The sequence below is a fragment of the Helicoverpa armigera genome, chromosome 1, assembly GCF_030705265.1.
Source record: "Helicoverpa armigera isolate CAAS_96S chromosome 1, ASM3070526v1, whole genome shotgun sequence".
NCBI lineage: Eukaryota > Metazoa > Arthropoda > Insecta > Lepidoptera > Noctuidae > Helicoverpa > Helicoverpa armigera.
This window is the reverse complement of record NC_087120.1, coordinates 5,991,207-6,017,943: the sequence shown is the minus strand read 5'-3', so window position 1 is coordinate 6,017,943 and position 26,737 is coordinate 5,991,207. Positions and strand designations below refer to the sequence as shown.

Below are 26,737 nucleotides of genomic sequence, written 5' to 3'. Positions count from 1 at the left end.
GCCTACCTCTTTTAACAAATAATAATAATTATTTTATAATACACATGTTAAGAGGCCAAACAGAGCCAAACGAGCAGATTCAATTTTTAATTACTATGTAGTTGCGTGTGGTTTTTTGGTCAGGAGTCATTCACGTGTATCATTCTATAGGCTCTTATCATCTTCCTAAAAGTGGGGGATTAAGGAAATATTTTGACCTTTCAAGTTTACAATGTCCAACCACGTCGAACTGTCGAGGGAGTAATAGACTTACATTATATCATAGACACGGGCTCTGAAGATTAGCAACACTCAACTAAGGCATGTATGACGCCAACTTAGACTCGACTTTGACTTGACACCTAAACTTTACTGGGTGACGGATGCACAAGGATACAAAGTACTTTGAACTTTCGGGACATAATCGTAAGGTTTAATATCGAATAGCGACATTCGTTTAAGGTACATCAGTCATGGTCATTGTCAAGAATCCTAAGTACTAACGCTAACGTCATTGGATACCTACATTAGTTTGGTACCTGATTTGTATGCTAAATTAATTAATCAGTGTTTGGTGGTTTATTTTAGAAATAATATTTTATATGGTCATGTATAAACTAAACTATGATATAAAGTTATTTGTAATATTATTAAAAGCAAATGAGATGCTACATACACGGTTTGTGTCTCCATTAAGTACCAGCTTTCGCCCGCGGTTTCACCCGCGACCCGTAGCCGGGTTGGTGACAAAAACTATCCTAAAGCCTTCTCCAGGGTCTAAGTTACCTCCCCTCTATTTTCAGCCAAATCGGTCAAGCCGTTTTCATGTTATGTCGTGACAACGGAAAGCGGGTTTCATTTTTATATATCGACGGGTAAAAGGCAAAAGGGGTCAAGCATCACAGATCATATTGTTCAGGAGAGTAAAAAGAAAGTTTTAAAAAATAATATCTCTTTATTGCTTTATTGAATCACATCACAATCTTCAGAAAAGTTTACTAAAATACAATGTTCTTTAATAATTTAACATCAAAATAAGCCTGAGATCAATAGTTTCAAAGATAGATGTCGCTTGACCCCAGGTTTTAACCATGTTTATCGCTTTCGCGAGGGGTCAATCACCAATATTTAATGTTGGAATATTTAGATTTTGGCCTAAGCTCCAGGCGCTGGCGCGCACTGAGTGGATCAAATGCAACCTAATGAAAATAAAATTATTTAAAAAAGGGGCCAAGCGCCAATTATGTTTAGTTGACCATTTTTACTATTGGTGTAAGCGACGTTATAGTTATTAAACAAGTAAAAGAAAAATGGATACAAACGACATATTTACTTCTAATATTGTTTTTAAAATTATGCCAAATGACAAGGCGATACAAAAACGTAATACACAAAATGGTCCTTCAACCAAGCAAGGTAAAGTTGGTGTCGCTTGAGCACTTTTGGCAAGTATCGATTTGGCACTTCAGTACAAATAATTCTTTGGTGCAAGTGACTCTTTTTCATACTAGGAAAACGATACTACGACCATTCGAAAGAGAAAAAATAGTGGAGTTGGGGTCAATAAAAAAGTTAAAATCGCAAAATGTGGCGCTTGACCCCTTTTGCCTTTTTACCGTCGATATATAAGAATAGAAGATGACTTTATAGAAGATGCTTTAAAGCATCTTTAAAATAAAAATATAACTGGACGGTTGGTAAGCAAAATAAAGCGGGATGATACATTGAGATGGATCGGGACGGAAAAATACTAAACTATTGGAAGAAACTTACATGTGAGAATAGACGTCACTGGTAACTTGAAATAAACTTGAGATAAACACGGAAAGGATTTTTTGCAATTTTAATTTTAAGTAAAAGAAGTTTGCTTATTTGCTTGTTTTTTTATTTTTTTGCATAAAGACTTTCAAATATTGAACAGACATGCTATTAAAAACTCTTTGTTTTGAATGCACGTTCTTAAATGATTATGGTATGATCATACGGTACAAAATGCACACCCTGTAAACTTCTAGTCGGCATCAGACCGACTGAAAAGTTAGATAGAATACAAGATTTTCTTTAAAAAAAAAAACTAAAAAACTCGCTTGTCATATATTGTCATCAGAACTCGTCGCAAAATTTTATCTTAATTGAAGACCGAAGGAATTGGTTTAAATTAAGATTCCAAGATTTTCTTACATATCTACATGGTTACAAGTGAAGCTAATCATCATCCTCCGAGCCTTTTTCCCAACTATTGTGGGGTCGGCTTCCAGTGTAACCAACCAGTTGTAGATGAGTACCAGCGCTGTGCAAATAATATATAAGCTTGCTAATATAAGTATGTTAAAAAAAATTGCCAACCATCGAGTTGACAATCGGCCGACTGTTTAATCTGCAGTGAGCAGGTAGTCTATATAGGGAAGTGATTCTAACAAGGCGATACGAGTACTCATTATTCAGACCACCTGACTCCACAACCAATTTTTCTAACCACAGCAAACAGTACAACACTACCGTATAAAAGGACATCGTTATCTAAGTTATTTTAAACTTTGATTAATAATTTTGTAATTTAATACCTAACCAATATTTTTCCCTAATTAGTGATTTTTGATGAAAAATATTCTTAGAGCAGCCTACGTTTAAGAATATAATCTTATGTTTACAAGACCTAAAGTTCAATAACAACAACAATCTAAGCTCGGCTTATTTATGTATTAGCAGTGGGCAAAAACCTCCACTGTATATAAAGAGAGCACGAGTATTGATCACTACAAACTACAACTAACTAACAGGATTGAGCAATTCTTAATTATTTTTGTCTTTAAATAATTGAACACTAGCTAAGTATAAAATTGTTCTACAGTCATCAGTCTCCATATTTTATATAACTTTTTTTAAAAGTTACGTGGAAAAAAATATGATTGCAAAGCGAACTTTCGGCATTTACAGTCGAACTTTTGGCTACCACTTCAGATCCGTTAAAGTTAAAACATTAAAACACCAGGTTACATCGAACCACGTGTCGAACAAGGGTCTTCAAGTAAACACAAGCCGGTCTAAAGAGACAATTGTGAACAAAGCCTAGGTTTATTTTCAAGCGACAACGACACGACAGAACTAATTTCCACTCGTCGATCAACAACAAACAATGTCTATGATTTACTCTATACTTCTAATTAACATAGAATAGAAATAGCTTTATACTATGTAAGTATTGACTTAATAACGCATCCATTTTTTCATAGAAATGGAAATGATCACGTTTTATCACGAGATTGTTTGTAAATGAACAAATTGTATAAATACCTCGGCGACATTTTTTTAATTATAATTACCTTTAATGGCATACAGATATAATTGTTATTGCTGTCTGACTGTTGTTGTTAGTCGAAGTATGAGTTAAATTTGATATGATTCCAATGCGCCCTAAGGCCCTTTGCACATGCATATGGTTACGGCATGGCAGCCCTGAAGAGTAGAAATGTAGTGAAAGCCACAGCACGGTTGCCGTGTTATGTATGTGTGTAAAGGGCCTTACTGATCTACCCACCTTAGCAGTAACCCATTCTATTTATAATTAGGAACAAATTCAATCTATACTGCAGTCATTAGTGATTGGATGGCTTCAGGTGCTTACCGTGAACTTTTCAAAGGTTCCAATTTAATTTGACATTTTTATATAATGCATTGGCCGAGTAATGTCTAAATGCCATATCATGTTGCTGGTGAAATTATGGCAAGTTAATGACTTGATTTGCCGTCACTCCAATAATAACTTAATTCTTAATCTTTTTCCACATCGCGTATTTCGTACTATCTACCTCTAGGTAACTGGCCGTTTTCCCGCCGTATCATTCGCATCCCGTGGGAACTACTGCCCGTACTGGATAAATAGTTATGTTACTATAATATGTTAGGTACTCGGGAATAGTTTAGCTTTTCAAAAGTGAAAAAAGTAAAAAAATCCTGAAAGGCTTTTGGTCTGTACCTCCAAGGAAAAGATAATTTTTATCACTAATTACTTTCCCAGGAAAATACAAATTATGAATTACCTATTAATTGTCATTTACGTGCCTTATTTTTTGTAAAATTTCATTTATAAAACGTTCATTGTAGTAATAAATAACGACAGTATTTATTTAGTAATTTTAATCCTAATTCTTACATGACAATCCAAATGCATCCTCATTATAAAATTGGCTTGGTGCAATTAACGGCTTACTTTAGACCACCAAAAGAAAAAAAGGCGATCAAGCTTCCGCTCACCAAATTAAAATTCGAAGTGGATTTCACGTGTTCATTTCATATGGAAATAAATAAATTAAAAGCAAGCCTTGACACTGCACCGGAATCTGTTCAGCGCATGCCGTTCAACATAACGTGTACCATATCGCGCATTGACGTTAAAATAATGAGGTAATAAATTCATTTCAGGAAAATCCGCGAAATGAGGAGTGAACGGAGGAAGGAAATATAGTGGAGATGCGATTAGGAAGGTAGATCAGCGCCTTCTTGTAGGTTAAAGTAACTTAGGTGCGGTAGGCGTGATCAGTTACTAGAACTAACGAGACCAAAAGTTGGTCTCGATTGATTGGTGATGTCATTTCGAAAATAAATGGGCGGGTTCCATAGAAAGCGTGTCAGGACGAAGCTAGTAACGTTACCCCGCTTTTCTCTTAAGAGATTTTACATCATGACGTCTCTACTAGTCATTTTCCGTCAATGCTCCACTACGGAACTCTGACTTTCATTAAAATTCTTCCGATGACACCAAGTTTTACCTTTTTGTGTTAACGAAGCTTTGTTCTTGATCTGTCATGTAATTTGAGGCAATCAACTAAATGAGTCTTTCACGTCATTATTTCACACTATTAGTTGCTGTTAGCGCGGATAGGTATTTATTATTTTTACTTTAATTGCTGTCTGAGACCCAATTATATGATCAAGGGCCTTATAGTCCGGTGGGACATATTTTTAATTATAATTATGTTTAATTACTTATTAATTGTGTATAGTTACTACTGTTATTGTTACTCAGAGTTAAAGAACAGGAGATAAAGAAACTACATCTACACAAAAAAAAAATTGAATCTAAAGATAAGTACTGCGTTACCAACAGACCCTGTATGCTAGTGTATACAAAAGACAAATAAAGAGTTAACCTTTCTAAGACATTGAAATAAGAAAATGAATACGACTGAGCTTTTAGTAAAGCAGGTAATAAGGGTACCACAAAGACGTAACAACTTCAATAGGATAATTCTCCATACGATATTTGTTTCAAACAGCATTCGATAATATCGTTAAATATGTTTCTTATAACTTTTAAATTCAAAAGCATTTTCTGGGCTTTGTAAAGTTGCTGGCTTGGAATCAGATGCAGATTACAAAATACTTACTTATATGTATTTTAATTTCTCTCAGGAACAATATAATATTGAAGGTAAAGTTATTAAAGCATCGCATACAAACCAAATTGCATTAAAAGTTCTAGAAATAATTTTAATAATAATTTGCTTCAAAGAAACCTAAAAGATTTCAAGATTGATGTGCTTCGGAACTTTCCTAGTTGGCTGAAGAAGGCCGCGAGTTATCTAGGAACTTAATTCTAAACTAAAGAAAGTAGTGAGTTCATAATATGAGGTTTAAAATTCAATCTTCATTTGTTTGTGAGAACTAGTGTACACGGCACGTTTTTGCCATGAGGCCCTATGGTACGTTTACCATGTGTAGACACGGCGCGGCGGTCAATTTTGTGTTACTATAAAAACGCGCATTTGGTGTGCCGTGAAAACTGGTTGACGGGAGTTCTAAAAAACTTATCGTGTATGAAAGGCCCTATTGCTTAATTTGCATTTTTTTATAATGTCAGCCTTCTACTATCTTTCTATGTAGCTTTGGTTTCGTTTTGAGGCTTATTATTTTCTTTAAAGATTCAGCAATGCAAAAAAAAAGTCAGAGAATTATGTTCTCTACAATCTATTCGGATCATTACCTATAATTATTCACACGTGATTATCACCTACTAGTAAGTAACTGACGATGATTATAATAATTATTTGCATCCAAAGTCAATAAATTTCAAAGTAGTGCTATTTATTTTATTACCTATTAAGTTAATCGGATTGCAGCAATTAACCCCACGGCATTATTAATATATCATTAATTGGTATTGGATGACAACACGACTAAGTGCAAGTTAATTCTCCTGTAAAGTATTATACAAAGTAAGGTAAAGAAAAACATATGACCACGACATTGAAATAGACGTATCTATAGTTATCGGCACGGATATTGAGCTCTCGGCGGAAGAGTGGGGATCGCTTTGCGCACTGTGCACATAAGGCAATAAACCAATAAATCACTTCTGCGCAGGTGAAGGTCAGGGCTCAATATCGGTGTCGATAACTATAGCTAGACTGAAAAGAAAACACTTATTGGCCGACTTGATTTTATTTAATGAAATGCTGTCTACTAATAAGTACCTATTTCATGATTATTTGTTTCTCAATAATTGTTTTGTAAATTCTAGCAAACTGTGCTTTACACAAAGTGAATACTCAAAAGTCTGTTACATTTCTACACGGTCCAACGATTTCGCTAAATTCCCCAAAGTTAAAAGAACGGTATGCTTTGGAAAACTGTTTTGTACAGGTATTCAAACTAGATAGTTAAAACAGTTACATTTTCACGTGTCTTTTCTGATAAAACATTGAGAAACTAAAGCATAATTATCTCGTAGTTTGAATGGTAAGTATTTCATAACAAGTTTGTTCTTGTTTCGGACATAACGTTAAATTGGTCCTTGCTGTCAAGAATTCGTGTAATTCATGTTGTAATTTAAACAATCCTGGCACGTGTTTCAAAAATATTTTTTGTTTGTCGTTAACTGTTCTAAAGTGTATTCGATTATGTCCTGATCAATTTCATCTCGAGTTCTCGTATTTTCAGCGTGAATTATCGATGTCAAATTCCATTGTTGATCGATTGTACTTACAACATTACTTAGGAAGCTTTGCTGTAGGACAGCATGGTATGGTCATTCTTCTACATCCTAATGCTTAATGGACAATTATCACTTTTAATAATTCAAAGTTCAAAATTGCTTTGTCTACAAGTAACAAAGAACGATAAATAGTAACAAGATTGAAAAGGACAGTCCACGTACAAAAAATGGTAATTAATTCCACTGTCCCTGAGATTGGAATGCAACGTATTAAATTTCAATTTTGAAAATTGGATTGCTAATACGTTTGTGTTTGTAGAAACATGCTTTGTGAAGGCAGATATTAAAGGGGCAATGATTGGACAAAGCGAGCGCAGGATCAGCAACTAATTAGTAAATGGACGTGGATTATTAAGGATTCCTCGCAATATGTAATTATGTACTGTTGGACACAGTGCATTGTATTCTTTGTAAAACATCTTTAACGGCTGCATAAAGAAGATATGGATGCATAAAATGAAATGGCTTTCCGTAAAGCTGCGTGTAATTTTATTTCAAAAAGATTGCTGTTTGCACAGAGAGAAAAGACTGCAGTTGGTAATTTAATTAATGAACTCATTTCATAAATGAACAATTATAATTTTCATTTTTGAAGAAAACTGTAGATAAGTCCAACAAATCTTTAATCAACTTCAATAAACGCCAAAAAGGTGCTATAATATGTTAAGAACGCAAAAATGCTTTGTCGGTTACCTCGAGCAGTAAATCCAGATGCACACTGCATCTGACCTCAAAAACATTCAAATCACGGACACATTCGGAGCTCTCACGAAAATTCTCTGAACCTATCACTGTTAATGAAAAATTCTTTGAAAGCGAAATTCGATAACGTTTGTCCAAAAAGCTTACGATGCAAACTATATGTTTCTGCCCGCATAGTGTCACACATTGTCTCGAATGGCAACAAAATGTTACATGACAGTTTTCATTACTTTTCATTGAGCTCATTGTTTACGTATTTTCGAATTTTGAATTAACTTTTGAGTGGGTACGCATAATGGTTTTGGGACGCACTCTTTTGGTGTTATACTTAGTGTGTTTGTAGAAGCTAGCAGTATCCATAAATACTTTTAGTTTCAGTACGAAACCCTACCTAAACAAAAAATAAAATTGAACTTACTGTACTCTTCGAAAATCTATATATATCTACAGCTTTTTGTAACTCAGATGAGCCCTTAGAGGCAAATAGAAAAGAATTTGCAGTAAACAACAACAGCAGAAAGTTTAATCCCAAGCTTGTTAATTTTAATCTTATACACAGCATAATGTTTATTTTCCTTAATTGGTACTTATGATAAGAAAGTAGGTGGACTTAGATACTTAGCCAAGAATACCTAATACTTGTTCAGTCTATTCCACAATTATAAATACTACTGTTATATAATATTTTGAAGTACAAAAGACTGATCATTGATATATAAATCTATACATATTACGGTGTATACACAATTATACCTATAATATACCCACTAAATAAATGACAGCACATAGTGTACCTAGGATGAAAACCAAAATGGTTCGACAGTCCGACATCCTAATTTCCGATGCAGTAAACAACGCATATAATTAAACGTATAGGTACTAAACAAATGTGACATTTACTAATTAAATGTTTTCAAGTTAGAGCCGACGCATATAGCTGACTAAAGTTCCGGCAGGTTGGGTTGTCAGTTTTTAAGTTAATCGCAAATACAATGGAACTTTTGTGACAGTTCGTTACTGGCCGGATACTTAATCATTGTAATGTGCCCCATGAAACTATGGTTCGACAATGTTTGCGGTATGGTTCCCTTACCAGAAACATTCACTTTGAATAGGTACTAATATTTTAGAAAGGTGGTTGTGAAGGATTTTGCTTCAAACTGAAAAGGTCCAAAAAATATTTCACTGATGAAAATCTTCCTATGCTACCTCAAAGGGCTTTGGACTACTTTTGTTTCTACGGATGCAGCGCATGATTGGGTTCCCAGAACCATAGAGGTAGTAATATGATACAGACGGACTGTAGATAATTAAATAAAACAACATGGAAAAACGCAAAGGTAATCCCTGCATATTTTTGGTTTCATGGCGGTCCGTAATTAAGCCTTTGGTGATATTTTTTTGAAAAATACCCGGAAAAATGTCATTCCACAGCCATTTGCAATTTTGTCCCTTTGATGGATTTAAAAAATGAAAATCTGAAATCACGTTATACAGTCCGAAATCGGACGCCGAGAATAAATTTGGATATAAGTCAAATATGGTTAGTGTACGCCAAAGCTGTAATTGGAAACCGTTGGAAAAGGCTTTAACGCTCATAATATGATTTGCAACCTTTTTAAAGGGGTAAACTGCAATACAGCTTTTTAGTAAATAAATAATAATATAAAGTTAATGTGATAAATATTAACATAATTCACAATTTCCTGACGCACTTTCTGCTCAACGTTATATTATGTTACAAACGCAAGTTTCCTGTGGATGTTGAACCTGTACTTTAAGAGTTCAAGGTCACTCATTATAAGCACCTATCATACTAATATACAATCTCTTTGTACTACCAGCAGTTCCCAAATCTTTCATACTAGATGGACTTTTTACCCGGTACCGAGAAGTAGCGCAGTAGTTTCAAGTGACGAGGGTGAAACCGCTGGCGGAAGCTAGTTAGCTATAAAAAAACAAAATCCACAATATTACCAACTTGACCTCAGTTTTACATTCAATATCGTTTTAATAACAGTGCGATCGACAGAGAAAAATACAGCCTGAAAGGGATTAATAATACTGTTTTAGTAAAACAACTCGTGGCTGCGATCTTTTCAAGTTTCTCTTTTTATCAATACATGCAGAGAAGTTTTTGTATAAGCGGTATGTTTCATTTTTCCCGTTATTACTACTGAATAACAGCATTAGCTGGAGATAAATTATTTCAACTTTATTAGTGGTATTTCAACAATGTGTGGTAATAAGTGAATGCATAAAGAATGAAAGAGTGAGTGCCTAAATATACAGGTTTTAACTAGTTTTAGGTACTAATTATATCTGTTCACTCTACGAGCAGGGCATATTATGTACATAACATTTATAACCTATGAACACTTGACTTTGACTTTCAAGTGAGAGGAAGTTTGAGAGCGGCACCGGTAAATGATGAAAAACTTTGTGAAAACGGCATGTCTTGTTCTGACCAAGTGGTGCAGAGGAAGGAGGGTACGTGAACGTGGAGACGTATAGAGGAAAGGGACTGGCGTAGAAGCTATAATATAGTGGGATAAGGTCAGGCTTGTGATGATATCAGACGTTACTGGTAGGCCTACCTTAATCAAAGTAAAAACCTATGTCACTTTTTCAGGCACTAGATTATCTGTTTACTCGGTGGTACTGGGTAAGTTTTAATTTGAATCGCAATAGTAGTTGATTTTTTTTAAGTTTCGCATTTTTAGGTGTGACGTAAAACCGCGACGGATGTAAGGGACATATATATATTTTTAATAAAAAACGAACTGTAAGTTAGTAATATGCACCAAGTTACGTTCTTACTTCAAGAAATTATTTTTAATTGTATCCAGTCTAGAAGTGTACAATCTGTTGGTAATTGTTCAGTGGCCGGACAGAACGAACTTTAGTCTCTTAACTTTTATGTTAAACCTTATCACAGTTCACTACCTTTTTATAACTATGATATTTCATTTTGCCTGCTTAAGTTGCAATTGGAATAATCTTATTTTCGATTTATTTCAGTAAAAAGCTAAGTTTTGCAGACTGCTTTTCACAAAATAATTTTACCGAGATTTTTCTTAAGCTTTAGGCTTTAGTCTATTTTATTGCAATAACAAGAAACGCTATATTTACTTCATCTATAATAATATGGTATATTAAAGATATTTTGCAGTACGCTACGCATGTCTTCCAAGCCATAACCTGCGGGTCTACGGCAATGGGCATAAGAGTTACCGCAGCCCTGTTACACAAATTACACCTCAAGGAACTTGATAGTATAAGTTATTTAAAGTCGGATACTCACCCGCGGTTCGGTCTTCAAAAACCGTCGGGTTTTTACTTTTGTAGCAAACTGCAGAAATGTACCTACAAACAGTTATGGCAAAGTATGACACGATGAAATCTAAGTAATGTTGTCATAGGACGCGCCCTAAAATGCAATGTAAGATGATGCGAAGTATTGTTTGGGTTTCGAATAACGAATTCTTCATCAAATATCAATTACTTAGCCAGATGTCAGCGGATGGCACATGATACTCGCCCATAATAGTCCTTACCATTTTAAAAATAAATAAGTAATAGCTAAGGATAATCCAAAGCCGGCTTACATCGAATATACATATAAATACATTAACGTTTTAAAGGCTAAAAGCTACAATAAAATATTAAAAACTACAATTCATCTCTAAAAAACTATTGCGAATTTATTTACGGCAAATGTACATACAAAAATGTTTTGCCAATCAAAAACCTTTTAACGGTTGCAGCCTAAATGATCCTTTGGTAAATCCATAAAACGCGGATCTAAAACGATTGGAAAAGGTTCCTATTTCGAGCGGGGTGTGTCCGTGATCCTTGTTCAAACGGATGAGGTGAGCTGCACGCACTTAGCGCGGCGCGGCACGGCACTGCACGGCTCCACATTTTCGTTGTTACCGAACGCAACATTCGTTTTTTGTAACCCGACATTGGACTTTTTCAACTATTTTTTGCTGTCAAACATTGGAGCTTCTGTCCTTTTAGACGCAAAATAAAAACTCGGTCCTGGCAGTGTAATTACTTTTTAGCACCACACCCGTGTCTGGAGTTACTTACTGAGCTGCGGCAAAGTGCAGCATTTCGCTCTGAATGTCAGGGCAACGAAAATTTTCAGTATTATTATATATTCATTTATTTATTTTATGTAATTTTCATTTTAAATACTTGAAATAGTTAGGTATATTAAGTGCGCGCACACTACAAAGATTTAATCGGTCGATAGTTAATTTGAACTTATAAATCAGTAAGAAGATGGATGGAAGTACACACAACGATTAGATATTTATTTGTCAGACCGACAAAAAACTTTGACCGAATAGTCTGCTTAATTTAATATTTTCCTCAATTCTAGTTGCAAAACTAGTTCGTTTGGTCATCAGTCATACGCGTGTTCAACCTAAGTATATTAATAAAACTTTGCATATCTGAGGCGGATTTCATGAAGTAGCTTATAGCGTGAAGCGTGTATGGACAGTAACTTTAACTAAGCGTCGGGCACACTTCATGTGGCTGGACACTAAACTCACTTACCACCAATCACTAAAGACTAACTTTTAAAAAAAACTACCAACAAATAAATATAAATTGTTATGTTCATTTGTAATTAAAACACAAAAGTCCACACATACCTTTAATTACTTTATTAAAGTCTATGTACACAGCATTAAGGTATCGATTGAATTGATAAATGATTAATTGCAAATCATCAATACAATATACGCATCGATATAGATAATCGAATCGAAAACATTGTATTGACAAGGATAATAAATAACATGGGTGGATTTTTTCTGTCTGCACGGAGAGTGGGTATGCATGCATGCATAAGTTGCATATGCAATTATGCATGGTCCGTCTGCGCGAGGTGTTTGCATGACGGACGGCGGAGCACGACGATTATCTTACGATAAAATGCTTATAACGCAATTAATCTTACGGAACGTATTTGAAAGATCTTCAACTTTGTGACTAGACATTTAAACTACCAAAAAAAATGGTTTAGAAGATACCTATGGGTAGTGAGCTAATTATTTTTAAAAGAATGCAAGCTATATTTTTTTTAGAATTGTTTTATTTTTCATTCGAAGTAACTTAATAACGCAATGAAAGGGTGAAATATAACAATACGATTTCAACTGAAACATTTTCAGCCTTTTAGTTTCTCTTCCAGGAATCAGCTATTCGTTGTTTTTAAAAGGATTATGCTGAATCATAACAAAGGATTTTCAAACTGCAGTGCTCTTACTTATAAATGAAATTATAATTATCATTTTTATCCTTTTGGAATAAAACATTAACTTTTCTCATTCTTTAGAGTGGATTTTTTATATGAAGTTGTACTTTTTGTTGCAACCTGCTTCACCCATAAAAAACTGCAGCTTGGTATTAGAGATCTTAAGTTTAAGTACTTGAAAGTTCAATTCTTGGCTCATTTTAAAAAATCTGACATGGTGTCAATAGTAAATTTCATAGCACACTGCAAACTTTTAGTCAGCCAATAGTTTGTTTGGGCTCTTAAATCAAGAATATTAGTAGGTACATTATAAAGATATTTATTCAGTGTGAAAACGACTGAAAACTTTGATTGGAATCAAGATTTTCTTAAAAAAAATGCCAGCCACCGAGTTAACTATCACCAATGGTTAAGTCTGCAGAGACTTTAAAATATAAGTATTAAAAAATGAAAAAATAATTTGAATGATGTCTACCACTAAGTAAATATCGAAACAAAAATCAAATGAGAATTATTTATTGTGTCTATTTTAGACACGCTTTGCTATTGCCTTCCTACTCAAATCCGCGACGAGTCAGTCAGATTTGCCAAACGGCATCTATTAGGTAATTTATTAGCATAGGTAACAACGAACAAGGTAAAGGAAGGTAGGTAGGTATAACAGTATCTTACTAATTTGTACCAGATTACACTACATTATAGTATATTTCGTTAAATCTTTTCCCTTATTCCTTGTTTTATTCGTAATTTTTATTTTTGAGATGTTTTTTTCTTATTTAGCATCTGCCTAGCCTTTCTGCCTGTCTAGTCTTAACCAGTGATTAACAGTGTTTTACAAGGAGCGACAGCCTATCTGACCACCTCACCCCAGTTACCCAGACAACCCGATACTCATTTCTAAGACAGGCCATCAAGTTTTGGCTTCAAACAACATGGTGTTTCGTAGATAAAAAACTCGAAGTGAAAAGCTAGTGATTCGGGAATGCTGTGAAATTGTTATAGGTAGGTACTCAACATGGAGAACAAAATTATAAGCGGACGTGGCATAACGGAAAGTTGCGCGCCAAAATGTCTCTAAGAACCCGAACGCCACATTCACTCTTAACTGATTGTTTTAGTCATGTCCACCAGCATCTCCGTTCATTCTTTACTCCGTGGTACTTACCAATTGCAACTCTGGGTGAGTGACAGTGAATGCGAGCCATCAATTGAGTCGCGGTACTCAACAGCACGGTTTATCAGTCTCCAGTTACCCATAACGAGCAGGAGCTACAGAACCCATGTCATTTATCTATTGGCATGTAGGTACTGGAATATTCTATACAAGTGACTGCATAGACTTGTGTCTGATTTTACCAAACGAAAAACACCGTTAATCATTGTTATATGTATGTATGTGAATTCGTAATTAGGTGTCATTATGGTCCATTAGGTCCATAGGATTGTCTCTAGCTGCCTATTTTGTTGCTCTGTTGTAGAACTTGCCAAATTAATATTGCTTTTTTATTCAAGTTAGCTCTATTTGACTTAGTTCTTTAAACAATTTCTATATAATCGTGCTCTATTTGAATGTATGGGCATAGATCATTAAAATTTGAACGTCAATGAACCGAACGTACATATTCCGTTTTCGAAGTAAGCAAATATCCCAGCTAGGCGTCAAAGGCGAAACCTACACCATTTCGCTATTTACACACACAGAACACACTTCTAGGTCTCCATAATTAAAATGGAAGATCCAACCTTTGGTAAACGTGCAATGGACACGAATTCCAGAACGCATCGTTGATAGCACGAATACTTCACATATGAATGATTTTATGGAATCCGCATAACAACTATATATCTACTCGTATTCTCCAAATATATTGCAGTATAAAATATGAATTATAGGTACTCCATTAATGCATTTTTGGGGATTAAAATCTGACGAGTTAATGCATTAATCTGTTAGTGCATTACATTAAGCCGGCTCGCACAGTAAAGACTAAAAAGTCGGAGGACTACTGGCCCGGTGGTTATTTTTAGGGTTCCGTACCCAAAACGAGACCCTATTGTTTTCGCTCCTCTGTCCTTTCGTCCGTCTGTCACCAGGCAGGTATCTCATGAACCGCAATAGTTAGAGTTGAAATTTTCACAGATGATGTATTTCTGTTGCCGCTATAACTACAACTAATGAAAACTAGACTACAATCAATATTTTGGGGGGTTCCCATACAATAAACGTGATATTTTTGCTCATTTTATAAATAGTGGTACGGAACCTTTCGTGCGCGATTCCGACTCGCACTTGGACGGTTTTTTTAATGAAATCGTGAATTCAGTGAAACTTTTAAATCGGTCTGATACAATTACTGATTTGTCCGGTACAAATAAAGATGTACCTACGTTCCTCGATGTTGTGAGAAATAAATGGTATATTGTATGTATATATGTAATACTGTCGTACAAATAAATGGTCGTTGTTACGTGGGCTACTACCATTAGTTTCCATACTAATCAAGCGTACGATCGAACTGTCGTCGGCCGACTAAACTAGAATCATACATATTTATATTTTTGACGTTCATAAGTGCTTGTATTTACTTTGGCTTTAAAAAGTCTGTAATATACAGGCACTCTAAAAGTACTTTAAAAACCGCAGAGAATTTCAGCCTTCATTGTAAAAGTGCATACCTATATGAACACTCTAATTACAGACAGACATTTTCCACGCCAAAAAACTTCAGTACCTATAAAGTATTTTTGTTTCCAGTCAAAATAAAAGCCTTTGTTCTCACTAATTGGTTATCAATACCCGGCACCACACTAATTAGTGAATGTTAAAATGTTTCCGTTTTTCCATGCGAATATTTCGTCATTACAATGAAATAAAACAACAAAATGCGAGCGGTGCCTACCACTCGTATAACATGTTAACGAGACCATTAAATCATACAGTTCTCTTTCTTACGTTACAAAATAATGTAATAGTTTATATAGGTAACTATTAATACATACTATAAAAAGGAAATGTATAGTTGTTTGTTTAAAATGATTTGAAAAAATCTTTTACTTTTAGGAAGCTGTACTAGCCAGGACAATTTTGCACCCAGTTACAGGAATAAGTTCCCAGGAACGCGTATGAAACCGCAAGAAACGGCTTGTTCACAATAATGCAAAACCGTCTAGTGTTGTGTGTAATGTCGCAATTCAAATGAAAAGAAAACCACCGCAGTTCCTTTGACGATGTTTTACACTGTTTCAATAAAAAAGGGACTTTGAAACGGCATTCGAACGATTTGCAACAAGTTTTCTTTCAAAACGGGAAGGGAATTATTGAATATGCTTCCTTTTAATAACAACCTAGAGGGTGCTATATTAATTTGTTCCATATTCAAAACTTAGGATAAATAATGATCGTAACCTTCAATGAGTTTGTATGTACTTTCTAAGTACTTACATCTTAGACACCATTGACTGTGTTTCGGATGGAACGTTAAACTTTATCCTTGGCAGTCGTCACGGGTAGTCAGAACCCAGTAAGTCTGACACCAGTCTAACCAAGGGGTATCGGGTTGCCCGGGTAACTGGGTTGAGGAGGTCAGATAGGCAGTCGCTTCTTGTAAAGCACTGGTACTCAGCTGAATCCGGTTAGACTGGAAGCCAACCCCAATAATGTTGGGAAAAAGGCTCGGAGGATCAATGGCTTCAATGGGTTTTATAAGTGAACTTATAGTTATCTTAGCTTTCATTGCTTGATGAATGATCTTACTACACATATTATGGTGTATTTCGGCTTTCAAAACATAGCTAGGTGATCTTACTTGATTTCAGCTAAGTAATTTGAATTCTCGGAAATCATGTAGAGACGTTTGCATGATCTGTCGTTTGTACGTCTATCTCTTTACAAGCTTTAGCAGTACAAACGTTAATATGTATGCAGCAATGCGCTTTCCAATATTACATAGATTATGGTCGTAATGTTTCTTGGTAGGTACCTTCATCTTAGTTGGAAATTCTCTATTGAAATTATATAATGCTATAGAAACTGGAACACATTAATATTATGTAGCACACATTCAATAATGTTTTGGGTACTAAATATCTTAAGTTAGTACCTATGTAGAACCTATCAATGGCAGTTCCTCTTGTTCGTCTATTTACTTCGGAACGTAGATTAAATATAATATTTTATACCAAAATTATATTCATCATGATCTGCCTGGCCTCTTCCCAACTATGATAGGAGTCGGCTTACAGTTTAACCGGGTGTAGCCGAGAACCTGTGTTCTACAAGGAGCGACTGCCTATCTCACCTCCTAAACCCATTACGGGCAAAAATATATTCATAAAGTAATATATAATAATGATTACACACACATCACAGATTACAGAGAATAACCGCGAAAACTTTAATAACATTAAGGTCCATAAAAAGCCACACGCTTTTTGCAAAATACACAGACTGCGTACGAGTAAATTGGTTTTTCAGTATTAATTATTGTGAAAGAGCATTACCGTCACAGCTAATATTACATACGCCGAATCTCTACTTCCCTACTAATATTATAAACGCGAAAGTAACACTGTCTGTTTGTTACGATTTCACGTCTAAACCACTGAACTGATTTTAATAAAATTTTAAGATAAAGTTGACCTTGAGGAAGAACATAGGATAGTTTTTTTTATTTTTTATTCCGGACTTTTGAAGAGGTCTCTTGGAAACGCGATATAACCGAACTCGACGCGGGCAAAGCCGTGGGCGAAAGCTAGTAAAAGGTTAAAATAAAAAAAACACATTTTTGCTGTTCGGATTTTCAAATCGTATTATTTTTTAGCCATCACAAAAAATCACTACTAAAGAAGTTCTCAGTACAAAAACATTGTTTTAAAAATTACACGAACAAAGTTCATGGGTTTTATGTGAAAGACTAATGGACATGCACTGCACTGAAATTCAGTTGAAATTTTACATTGGATTAGCTGAGCTTTCAGCATATTCACCGGCTTCCATTTCATGAGTTACAGTACAGGACACTGGTTTCGAATTTCATTGGTTAATTTTGTAGCTAACCAAACTCGGATTTTTGAAAAAAAAAAGGATTAAGGCTTTAGACAGACGGACTGCATTTCAACAGCAATCCAACTGCAAATTTGCAGTTCAACGGCAGTTTGAATGCAGTTGACACTACTGCAAATCAAACGTGCAGTCCGATTGCAGTTCAATTGCAGTCGACGTGCAGTCGTGTTCTGAAGTTAATTTGCAGTTCTATTGCAGTCGTATTTCAGTTGAAATGCAGTCCGTCTGACTAGAGCCTTAGGATTGCCTATTTCTTAACTCTGTGGTCTCTAACCTAAGAGATTTGGTCACCCCACTCTAATATAAAATCCGATTTACGCCTTAGTTACAATACAACATGATACACATTGTTTTTTGTTTGTTATTTATTAGCTGTTATTTCTGATAGTGTAGCTACCCAACAGTGAAAGGATTCTATTAGAACATTTGGAACCTTCAGAGAAAAAGACAAAATAAATCCTCTTTATGATCTTATATACAAAAATGAATTGCTGTTCGTTAGTCTCACTAAAGCTCGAGAATGGCTGGACCGATTTGGCTTTTTAAGGTTTTGAAATGTTTGTAGGTAGAGGTCCAGGGAAGGTTTAAACGATACGAAGTTCGCGGGATCAGCTAGTTTTAGAATAAAAGTATAGGTGAAATGCTTCGAATAAGTTAATGTATTTGTTTGTTAGTGTAAACAATATCGTGTGGCATGTCCAAGCTTCATTTGAACAGACTAAGCTTCATCCTATAGGAAAGTGGATCAGTAAAATAAATTCATGTGTGTAGGTTTGTTTACGAAATACATTTGTTTTACTAGAATTTCCCTTTAAACTCAAAAGGGCGCTTATCTATACAGCGATATGTTTGCAGGGACAGGCAACAAATAGTTGTTCATCATCATCTGCCGAGCCTTTTTCCACCTATGTTGGAGTCGGCTTCCAGTCTAAACAGATGCAGCTGAGTACCAGCGTTATACATTGAGAGACTGCCTATCTGACCTCCACAGCCCAGTTACCAGTTGGTTAGACTGACTAAAAGACCTTCTGGCGTTACATAAGCCGTAACGACTGCCGAGGATTTTCAAGTGACAGCCGAGACCCAACAATTTATCGCGCCTTCCGAACTTATTCAAATTGTAAGTTATTTATTTTAAAAATGTTGATACCATTCAGTATATTAATGGCTGTAAGACGTCAAAAAAATAATGAAGGTTGTATGTTCTGTACTACATATTATTCAGATAGCGACTGTTGCGAACTGTCGGATTATCCAATAGCTCCATTAAGTATTATTACGATCTAAAAATATCAAGACCCAGGTAATGATAGACCAAATTTAAGATGGACGTGTCTAGACGATCCGTCTAGACGACTAGAACATCTTAATTTGGTAAAATAATCAGTGATTATTTTTCATGTTTGGCAGCTAAGTGACCTATTTGAAGACACTGGTTAAGTGTTGCTAGCACATGTAGATGTAGATTGGGTTTCAAGGCTGATAGATTACGATATAAACTTTAAAATGTATACAGAGGTCTGAAGTAGATAAAGTATCTATAAAAATATACTTCTTTAATTGATCATATACTGAAGGTTGCAGGAAGGACATAGTAAGAAAGCAATAATTTTATATGTAATACTTTAACAACGTTCAACTTTAAAGCCTAGCTTACATTGTCACATTGTCCCGACACTTGGTCTCGAGCCCTTTTCTTTGAGAGACTGGGTCATAACCTTAATCCAGCACGCGCTGCCCAGATTGATGTAAGTCACAATTGATGTGTTTACACACTATTTTTCTTTATAAAATTGTTAGTACTCTATATTTTAGAGCTGTTGGGAAAAAACAATTGAATTGAAAGTATGTTTGACATTGTGAATTCAATTTATAGCTTCAAAATGCTACTTTCTGCAAATTACACATATTTTATTAGACACGCCTATTAAAAGAGCTTCAAAAATTGTTCGATGAGCGTCAAGCGTTCGATATTCAAACAGAAATTGCAACGATTTGAAGGATAGAATAAACACACATATTTGTGTCTATGGTGGCGATGTTTCTGAACGCATACATACCTACTTAATAATTGCAAAATAGAACGTGGTGCTGGAGCAATATTCTGCACCCACGCGCTGTGGATCTGTGTTTATAATACAATACAAGCACGGACATAATACTATTAACCACGGGATGCGAAACACGGTTGAGCTCGACTGTACTGCGTTTGCTACAAACTGCGGTCACGATATACAACCTCTGATATAGCCCAGCCTGTGCAAATCAACGTGCAGTCGATCAGAATATCGGCAGGATTTAATTTGATGCCATATTTTTTTCAGTTTACTTATATTAATATAAATAAAGTTGTCCATTTATACAGAGAAGGACGTGCAAAATAATCTTGTCAGCGATAAACAAGTGTTGCCAGTTATTTACGTCGCATACCTTTGGTCATTCACTTGTTTTTATGACCAATAAAATCCTAAATACTTTAGCGAAGTAATTAAAATACTAAACACATATTATTTTAGAAACTTTTGAATATTCAGGTGGAGTACGGCTAGTAATTTAAATAGAGGTTGATATTCTATTTTTAATTATAAATCGGGGATTTCTGTAAACAGTGGTGGACAATAAACTCGTTTTTCAATTTCCTATGGTAAAAGCAATCTAGTTACATTTTGCAAACATTGCGAGAAATCAGTATCAATCCGCGGGTATCAATTTCTTGAACCTAGCTCACCGTTTAGACGAATGAGTGAGTATAACACTTATTATAAAACATATTCGTCATATGATGCGGTTTAGTTTCGTAACTTTTGCAATAGCTAGACTCAACTATTGTGTACCTTACTCCGTACGGTGTAAGAGTTCCGAACAGATTATGAACCGGTGTTTTGAATTATGGTGTTAGAAGTTTTCAGTGCCTGATAAAATTTTCATACAGTTGTAATCCTCAAAAAATAATATGCAAGGAAAGATGATTATACTTAAAATAAGTGAAGGAATTTCATTACATCTCAAATTGACGTATTTCATGAACAAAACTTTGTTAATATAATCACGGTGTCAAATAACAGGCAAAGCAAACAACAGGCCTCCCATATCCTTCGGTTGCACTCAATTTCTAGAGGATGTTGCTTCGCGTATCAGGACAGAAAATATCTGTAGTTTCGTGGTATTTTCCTACATACCATTTCCCTTAGTACCCGATTTCATAACCTATTTAATTGCTTTAAGCGTAAATAAACATAGGTATCGGGAGTGGGGAATGAGCTGGATGAGTTCCCCAGAGACAGGCACCTCCTCAGAAGTTTTAAAGAAGTACGGCCTTCTGAATCTGTCACTTGACCCTAAGAAGACGTGGCCGTTAGACCATTGGCCCTCAGTCACGGCAAAACCTGAATCGCACCTTGTGACAACCTCGAGAACCTTCATTTGTTTTTCTACTATCACATTATTGCTATGTTTATGAATTGACTGAGAAAAGCATAAATGATAGAAATGACTTGGCCCGCCCAGGCGAACATGAGGTCATATGAGTTACTCTTGGAATCAATTCGAAGGGTTCGAAAACGGGCATTAAAATAATGGAAGAAAACCACAACGTGCGGGCACATAATAATGTCTCTGGACAGAAAGAACTTTAATAGCTTTTACCTTTTCAACTTTAACATTAAGGTGCCTTTCAGATTACGACATGCAGCTGCCTATCCGTAAAGACTGTCTGAGATGGACAAATAACAGCCAGGACCCGTCATTATAATGTGCTCTTTGAAACACGGCTTCTATAAAGAACATTATTGGATATTAGGATAAGACCTTTATACATGTTTCTATTTGATCATACTATACGTAACTTAAACTGTAGGAAGACCTGATGCTTTTTTATAATTAATTTTCAGTATGTTTGGTAGTAAAAAAAAACAATTTAGAAAAGTCAAATCCATGTTGTAAATTCTGAAAATAACTTTTCACTTAAAAAAGTACGACTATTTGAAGTGAAAAGTTATTTTCAGGTTGAAAGTTAGTTAAGAGAATAAAACAAAATAATCTGTAATTATCATTATACCCCTAAAGTTTGTGTTGTGTTAGCTTAATACTCTAGAATATAACTTTATTTAAATTTTAAAAAGTTAAAATAAACTTATGTATTATATACATACAACTTAAAACTAATACTGTGCATCAAAAAATTGCTCCTCATCGCTGTCACTTGGTAATGTACCCAAAATGTACTTTATTTAAATAGTTTTAACCTTACCTTTTTACCTTATTTACTTTTTACTCTTTTTTAAGAAGCCTCTAAAGAGTTTTTCCTCAATGAAAATAAAAGTCACAAATGGTAAATTTTAACAAAGTAGGGGGTCGAGTTAGTCCGAACAAGAAAATCGAGTAAGGTATTTTAATATAGGTATGAAAATACACCTTTAATAATATATTTGTTTTATTATAATCTTGTAAATCAATCTGTAATTGTTTTTTTTATAAATAAACTTAAGGTTTACAAAAACGCTATTTTACTGTAGATAAAGTCAATCAATAAATAATTTACGTATTTCATGTTTATAAACAAAACTAGTTTTTCGCGTGACAAATTGTCAATGAACTCAAATGTTTGATAACGTATGAGGTTTTGTGATGACGGAGCAACAAGCATTTTTAATTCATAAAAAGAATTAGTAATGTGTTCATTTAGTAACAAGTTCATGTGTTTCACATTTACGCTTACCGATGCAGTTTAATGTCTTTCAATGATTCTCGATTTTATCAGTTGCTTTTATTTATGGTATAGATTTTTGAGGCGAGGATTTTTTTAAGTAGGTTTTAACTGTTCTAGAGTACTTTTCTGACGATTTGGAATTGTACTTAAATCTTAAAAAAAACATAGATTTTTTCATTTAAACGAAATACTTTTTAATTGCATCAAATACTAAGAAGGAAGCTAAAGATGGCTGTAAGATGTATTTGACTACAAAGTATATAAGTAATTGATTTTTTTGCAGTAGTCTGACTATACTGTAAGCAACAGAAAAGCTTAGGGCTAAGGGCCATCGTAACATGAACTTGGAGTGAACAGTACCAAGAAAACTAGCATTGTAAACTAAAACGAAACTCTTTCTTTTATTAAAAAGGATGTGAAATTTGCTCCTTTACTTGCCGCCATTAGTTAATTAAAACTTGGTCCTTTTCATTAAATAAACCTAATAGTCTTATTTTTTTCTTAAAGAAACTACCTGCTTCCTTAGTAAAAGAAATTCTTGTCAAAAGGAATACTGTTAGCAGTAACAGTAGGACTCAGAGACAAAACTTGCGAGCTGTATGAATATTATGTTGCAGCTTAAAACATTCTTTGTTTGTATTTTAATTAAGAATAGTGTATTTCATTAGAGAGAGGAAGATTTTTATGTAATTAAGCAGAATAATGTAGTAGACAATATTGTAATAGTGCTTTCTGACTTAAAAAACGATGCATGACTCCAGTTTTTCTTTAAAGTTTATGCTCTACCCCTCACATCAAAGAAACTCTACCCAAAATAATCCTAATAAGTTCTTCCAAACTTTTTAAAGGTGGTATACCGTGGTTATGCTATAAATATATTATAATAGTAAAAAAATAGCTTAATTACTTATAGTTAAGTACGTTACAAACTGTTTAATGGCAGTTTATTTATAATTACCAAAATTCAACACGAATTTGCAATGAGTTGCCAATAATTTGAGAAAAAAATACATTTCATTAACCTCACAAGCCCGGTATTATGTTGTAAAAATAAAATTTTTAAAAACAATGAAATGATCAAGTGATTAAAAAAGATATTGTAACTCTGTTATTTGTAGAGCGGAACTCATATACTTTTGAGGAGGTTTTGGTCAACTCATCCTGTTCAATCTCATCCAGATCAGTTGTCCTAATGCAATTTTTGCATCGGACATCTCATACTGCTGATATATTTTAGTTCTTGTACCGACATGAAGAAATGTGATAAAGTCCTACTGCTTTGCTCATCATCATCCTCCTCCGAGCCTTTTCCTTACTATTTTGGGGTCGGCTTCCAGTCTAACCGAATTTAGCTGAGTGCCAGTGCTTTACAAGAAGTGACTGCCTATCTGACCTCCTCAATCCAGTTACCCGGGCAACAGGAAGAAGTTCCCGCGAAATGCGGGTGACATGGAGGAAACAAATTAATTGGGAATGTGATAGGTATCCCAGGTGTCATAACAGAGTCATATTGCAATCACATTCCTCAAGCTAAGACTACTCCAGCGGGGCACCCTAGTAGGACCCACAAGGGCCTAGGCCTACCGGGGCTGCGGGATTGTTCGAAAGCTACCGCGGCCCTGGTACATAAAGAGCTTAAGAAGGAAAATGATGGGTTTTAGTCAGTAAGAGTCTGACACTTCCTCATGCTGCCAACAGTCGGTGGTTATTTGATGATTTCTCACAACAAAGGAGCTCTCTATATGGCACTTAAACGATAATGCAGGTATAATCAAAATTGCTGCGGGATTGTTCGAAAGAGTTACCGCGGCCCTGGTACATAAAAGGCCTACGACGGAACACGACGGCTTTTAGTCAGTAAGAGTCTGACACTTGCTCACCGCTGCTAACCCACAGCGGGAGGGGTTATTTGATGATTTAAAAAAAGGTAAACTCAAATTGTTGTTTAGAGACGGCCGTTATTTTTTTTGCGCACCATAAGGAAAAGCAACGAGGCTTCCAGATAACTTTATCAAGTATCTAATGAGTACTAGGCTAACATTGTTTTTATTAGGATCATATGACGGTTCAGACCAATTCTTTTGCTCCTGCTGAATGCCTGCATTTTGATAAGTACTTCGTTAAACAATATAAATAAGTAACTAAGTAAAAGTTATGTATTGTTTAAGATTTTTCGCGTCTTGAGAAAAATCGAGCCTAATCGTATTTATTTTCCTTCCTAACATTCTGGTTTTGCGTATAAGGGGTGTACATTCTGGACAAAATATTAATAATGCTGGTACCGCTACTGTACTAACTTATTAAGTAAATCAAGTTAATTACAAAAAATAAATAAAAAGTTAATTGGAAAGCTCATGAAATTCTCTCCTTTGGGCATTCAAAAAACAGATAAATGACTAATTAACTTCCATTTAAATATTCGATATCCTGCTTACTCGATCTCAATAGTTCAGGGCTCAATCAATTAGGAATCATTTTCATACTTGTATGATTATCAATTGTGTTATCATTCTACTAGGTCAACAACGTGTTTATGTTTATATCAAGAACAATCGCGAAGAAATGCCTCTACCTGCTAATACAGCATCAATAGAAGTTTTGGCAGAATTAACTGAACGATTCTACATTGTATGAACGTGCCTAATAATATAAGTCACAATCATTTCGTGACACAACAGTAGCTATTATTATTTGAATTCTAAAAACTACACAAACAAAACCCACATTACTGTTAAACTTTTCAGTAGTTTTCTCAACAACACTTGACCTCCTTGTACGGAATGATCAAACTTTTCACGAAACTTGTGAAAATTCCATAGCGGATAAGCTATCACAGACAAACGATCTCAAGTCCTAAACACATATATTTTTTAATTATACTATCACGGAATGTGAACATGTAGATAAATAAACACACTGATGACGATCATTCAATTAACTATAAATAAACTTATCTGCTTTAGCTATTAATTTAATTAAGTACCGCAAGATTCACTGCACTATCGGGAAAAAGTTTGTGAAAACTTGTCTAAACTTTTCCGGAGAGCACGTTTTGATCGTTTTCACTGACACTAGGCCCAAGGAAAAAACTTCATTCACTGTGCCTTACCCCCTGGGGACCGGAGCTGGTGCGCTGGCATAGTGCATTTGAGGAGCAAAATGCATGGCCATGGTGGCTGACGAAGCTGCAGGCTGGCTAGGTTGCGCTTGCGGCGGGCAGTAAGACACTCGCGGCACGGGTTCGCGCTGACGATACGAGGGGTAGGTCGCGTAGTGATAAGAATCAAATCGGTTTATCGGACAGTCGAGGTCGGGTAGAGACCATTCAGCCATGGTCTACTCATCGACATGGACGACTAACTACTGCGCACAGCCGAGGACACGCGTGCATCGGGCGAGGCAACGCGCGCGCACTGACGCCCCGCCTCGCGTCTCCCGCCGCCGATGCAACGCATAAACAAACTGCAAATCCTTTATCTGGCCGCTTCACGGCACTCGGCGATGTACGTCGTTACCCGACTACTGATAAAGGGCGGTCTTGAGAAGCGTTCACACTGAACTAATTTATCACTATGCAACTGCCACTATCCCTTAGATCCGATTACGAAGTCGACGTCCAATTTACAAAGCGTTAACGAGTTTCTTTTTTCACGTTTTGTTTACATTATTACGCAGTTTTCGCAAATACGATAATAGTTTCCGTCACAGTTTTACGCTCATTGTGGTAATCATGTTAAGTATGGTTTATCTACAAGTATATTATTACACTAGTCACATTTTGCAGTACCTATTCACGTAACGTGAAGAGGTGCACTATAAAAATATTGTGAAGATTGAGACGGGACTTGCAATTGGTTGCATTATGCGCCCGAATTAGGAATTAGGATGACCTTGCGGGCGCGCGTCATTGGGGAATACGAAGTTACGTACAGACACACTCACTTACCTTTAGTCGATCTAAGGTAGAGTGACATGGTAGAGATTATAACAAAGTAAGTGAAACGAAAACACGCCTTGTTT

General features: G+C 35.3%; 1 protein-coding gene across 2 annotated transcripts in view; it reads right to left on the bottom strand.

The window, feature by feature from the left end:
• LOC110377805 (uncharacterized) overlaps positions 1-26,737 on the bottom strand; it is a 74,653-nt gene that overhangs the window by 31,917 nt on the left and 15,999 nt on the right. The window contains exon 1 of one of the 2 annotated variants that reach the window (XM_021336825.3): positions 25,827-26,528. The exons of the other annotated variant lie outside the window; for it this stretch is intronic. Coding sequence (XP_021192500.3) covers positions 25,827-26,050 — 224 coding nt within the window. The 5' untranslated portion in view covers positions 26,051-26,528. Of the gene's footprint in view, positions 1-25,826; positions 26,529-26,737 lie in introns of those variants that run through there. 2 annotated transcript variants of the gene reach the window in all.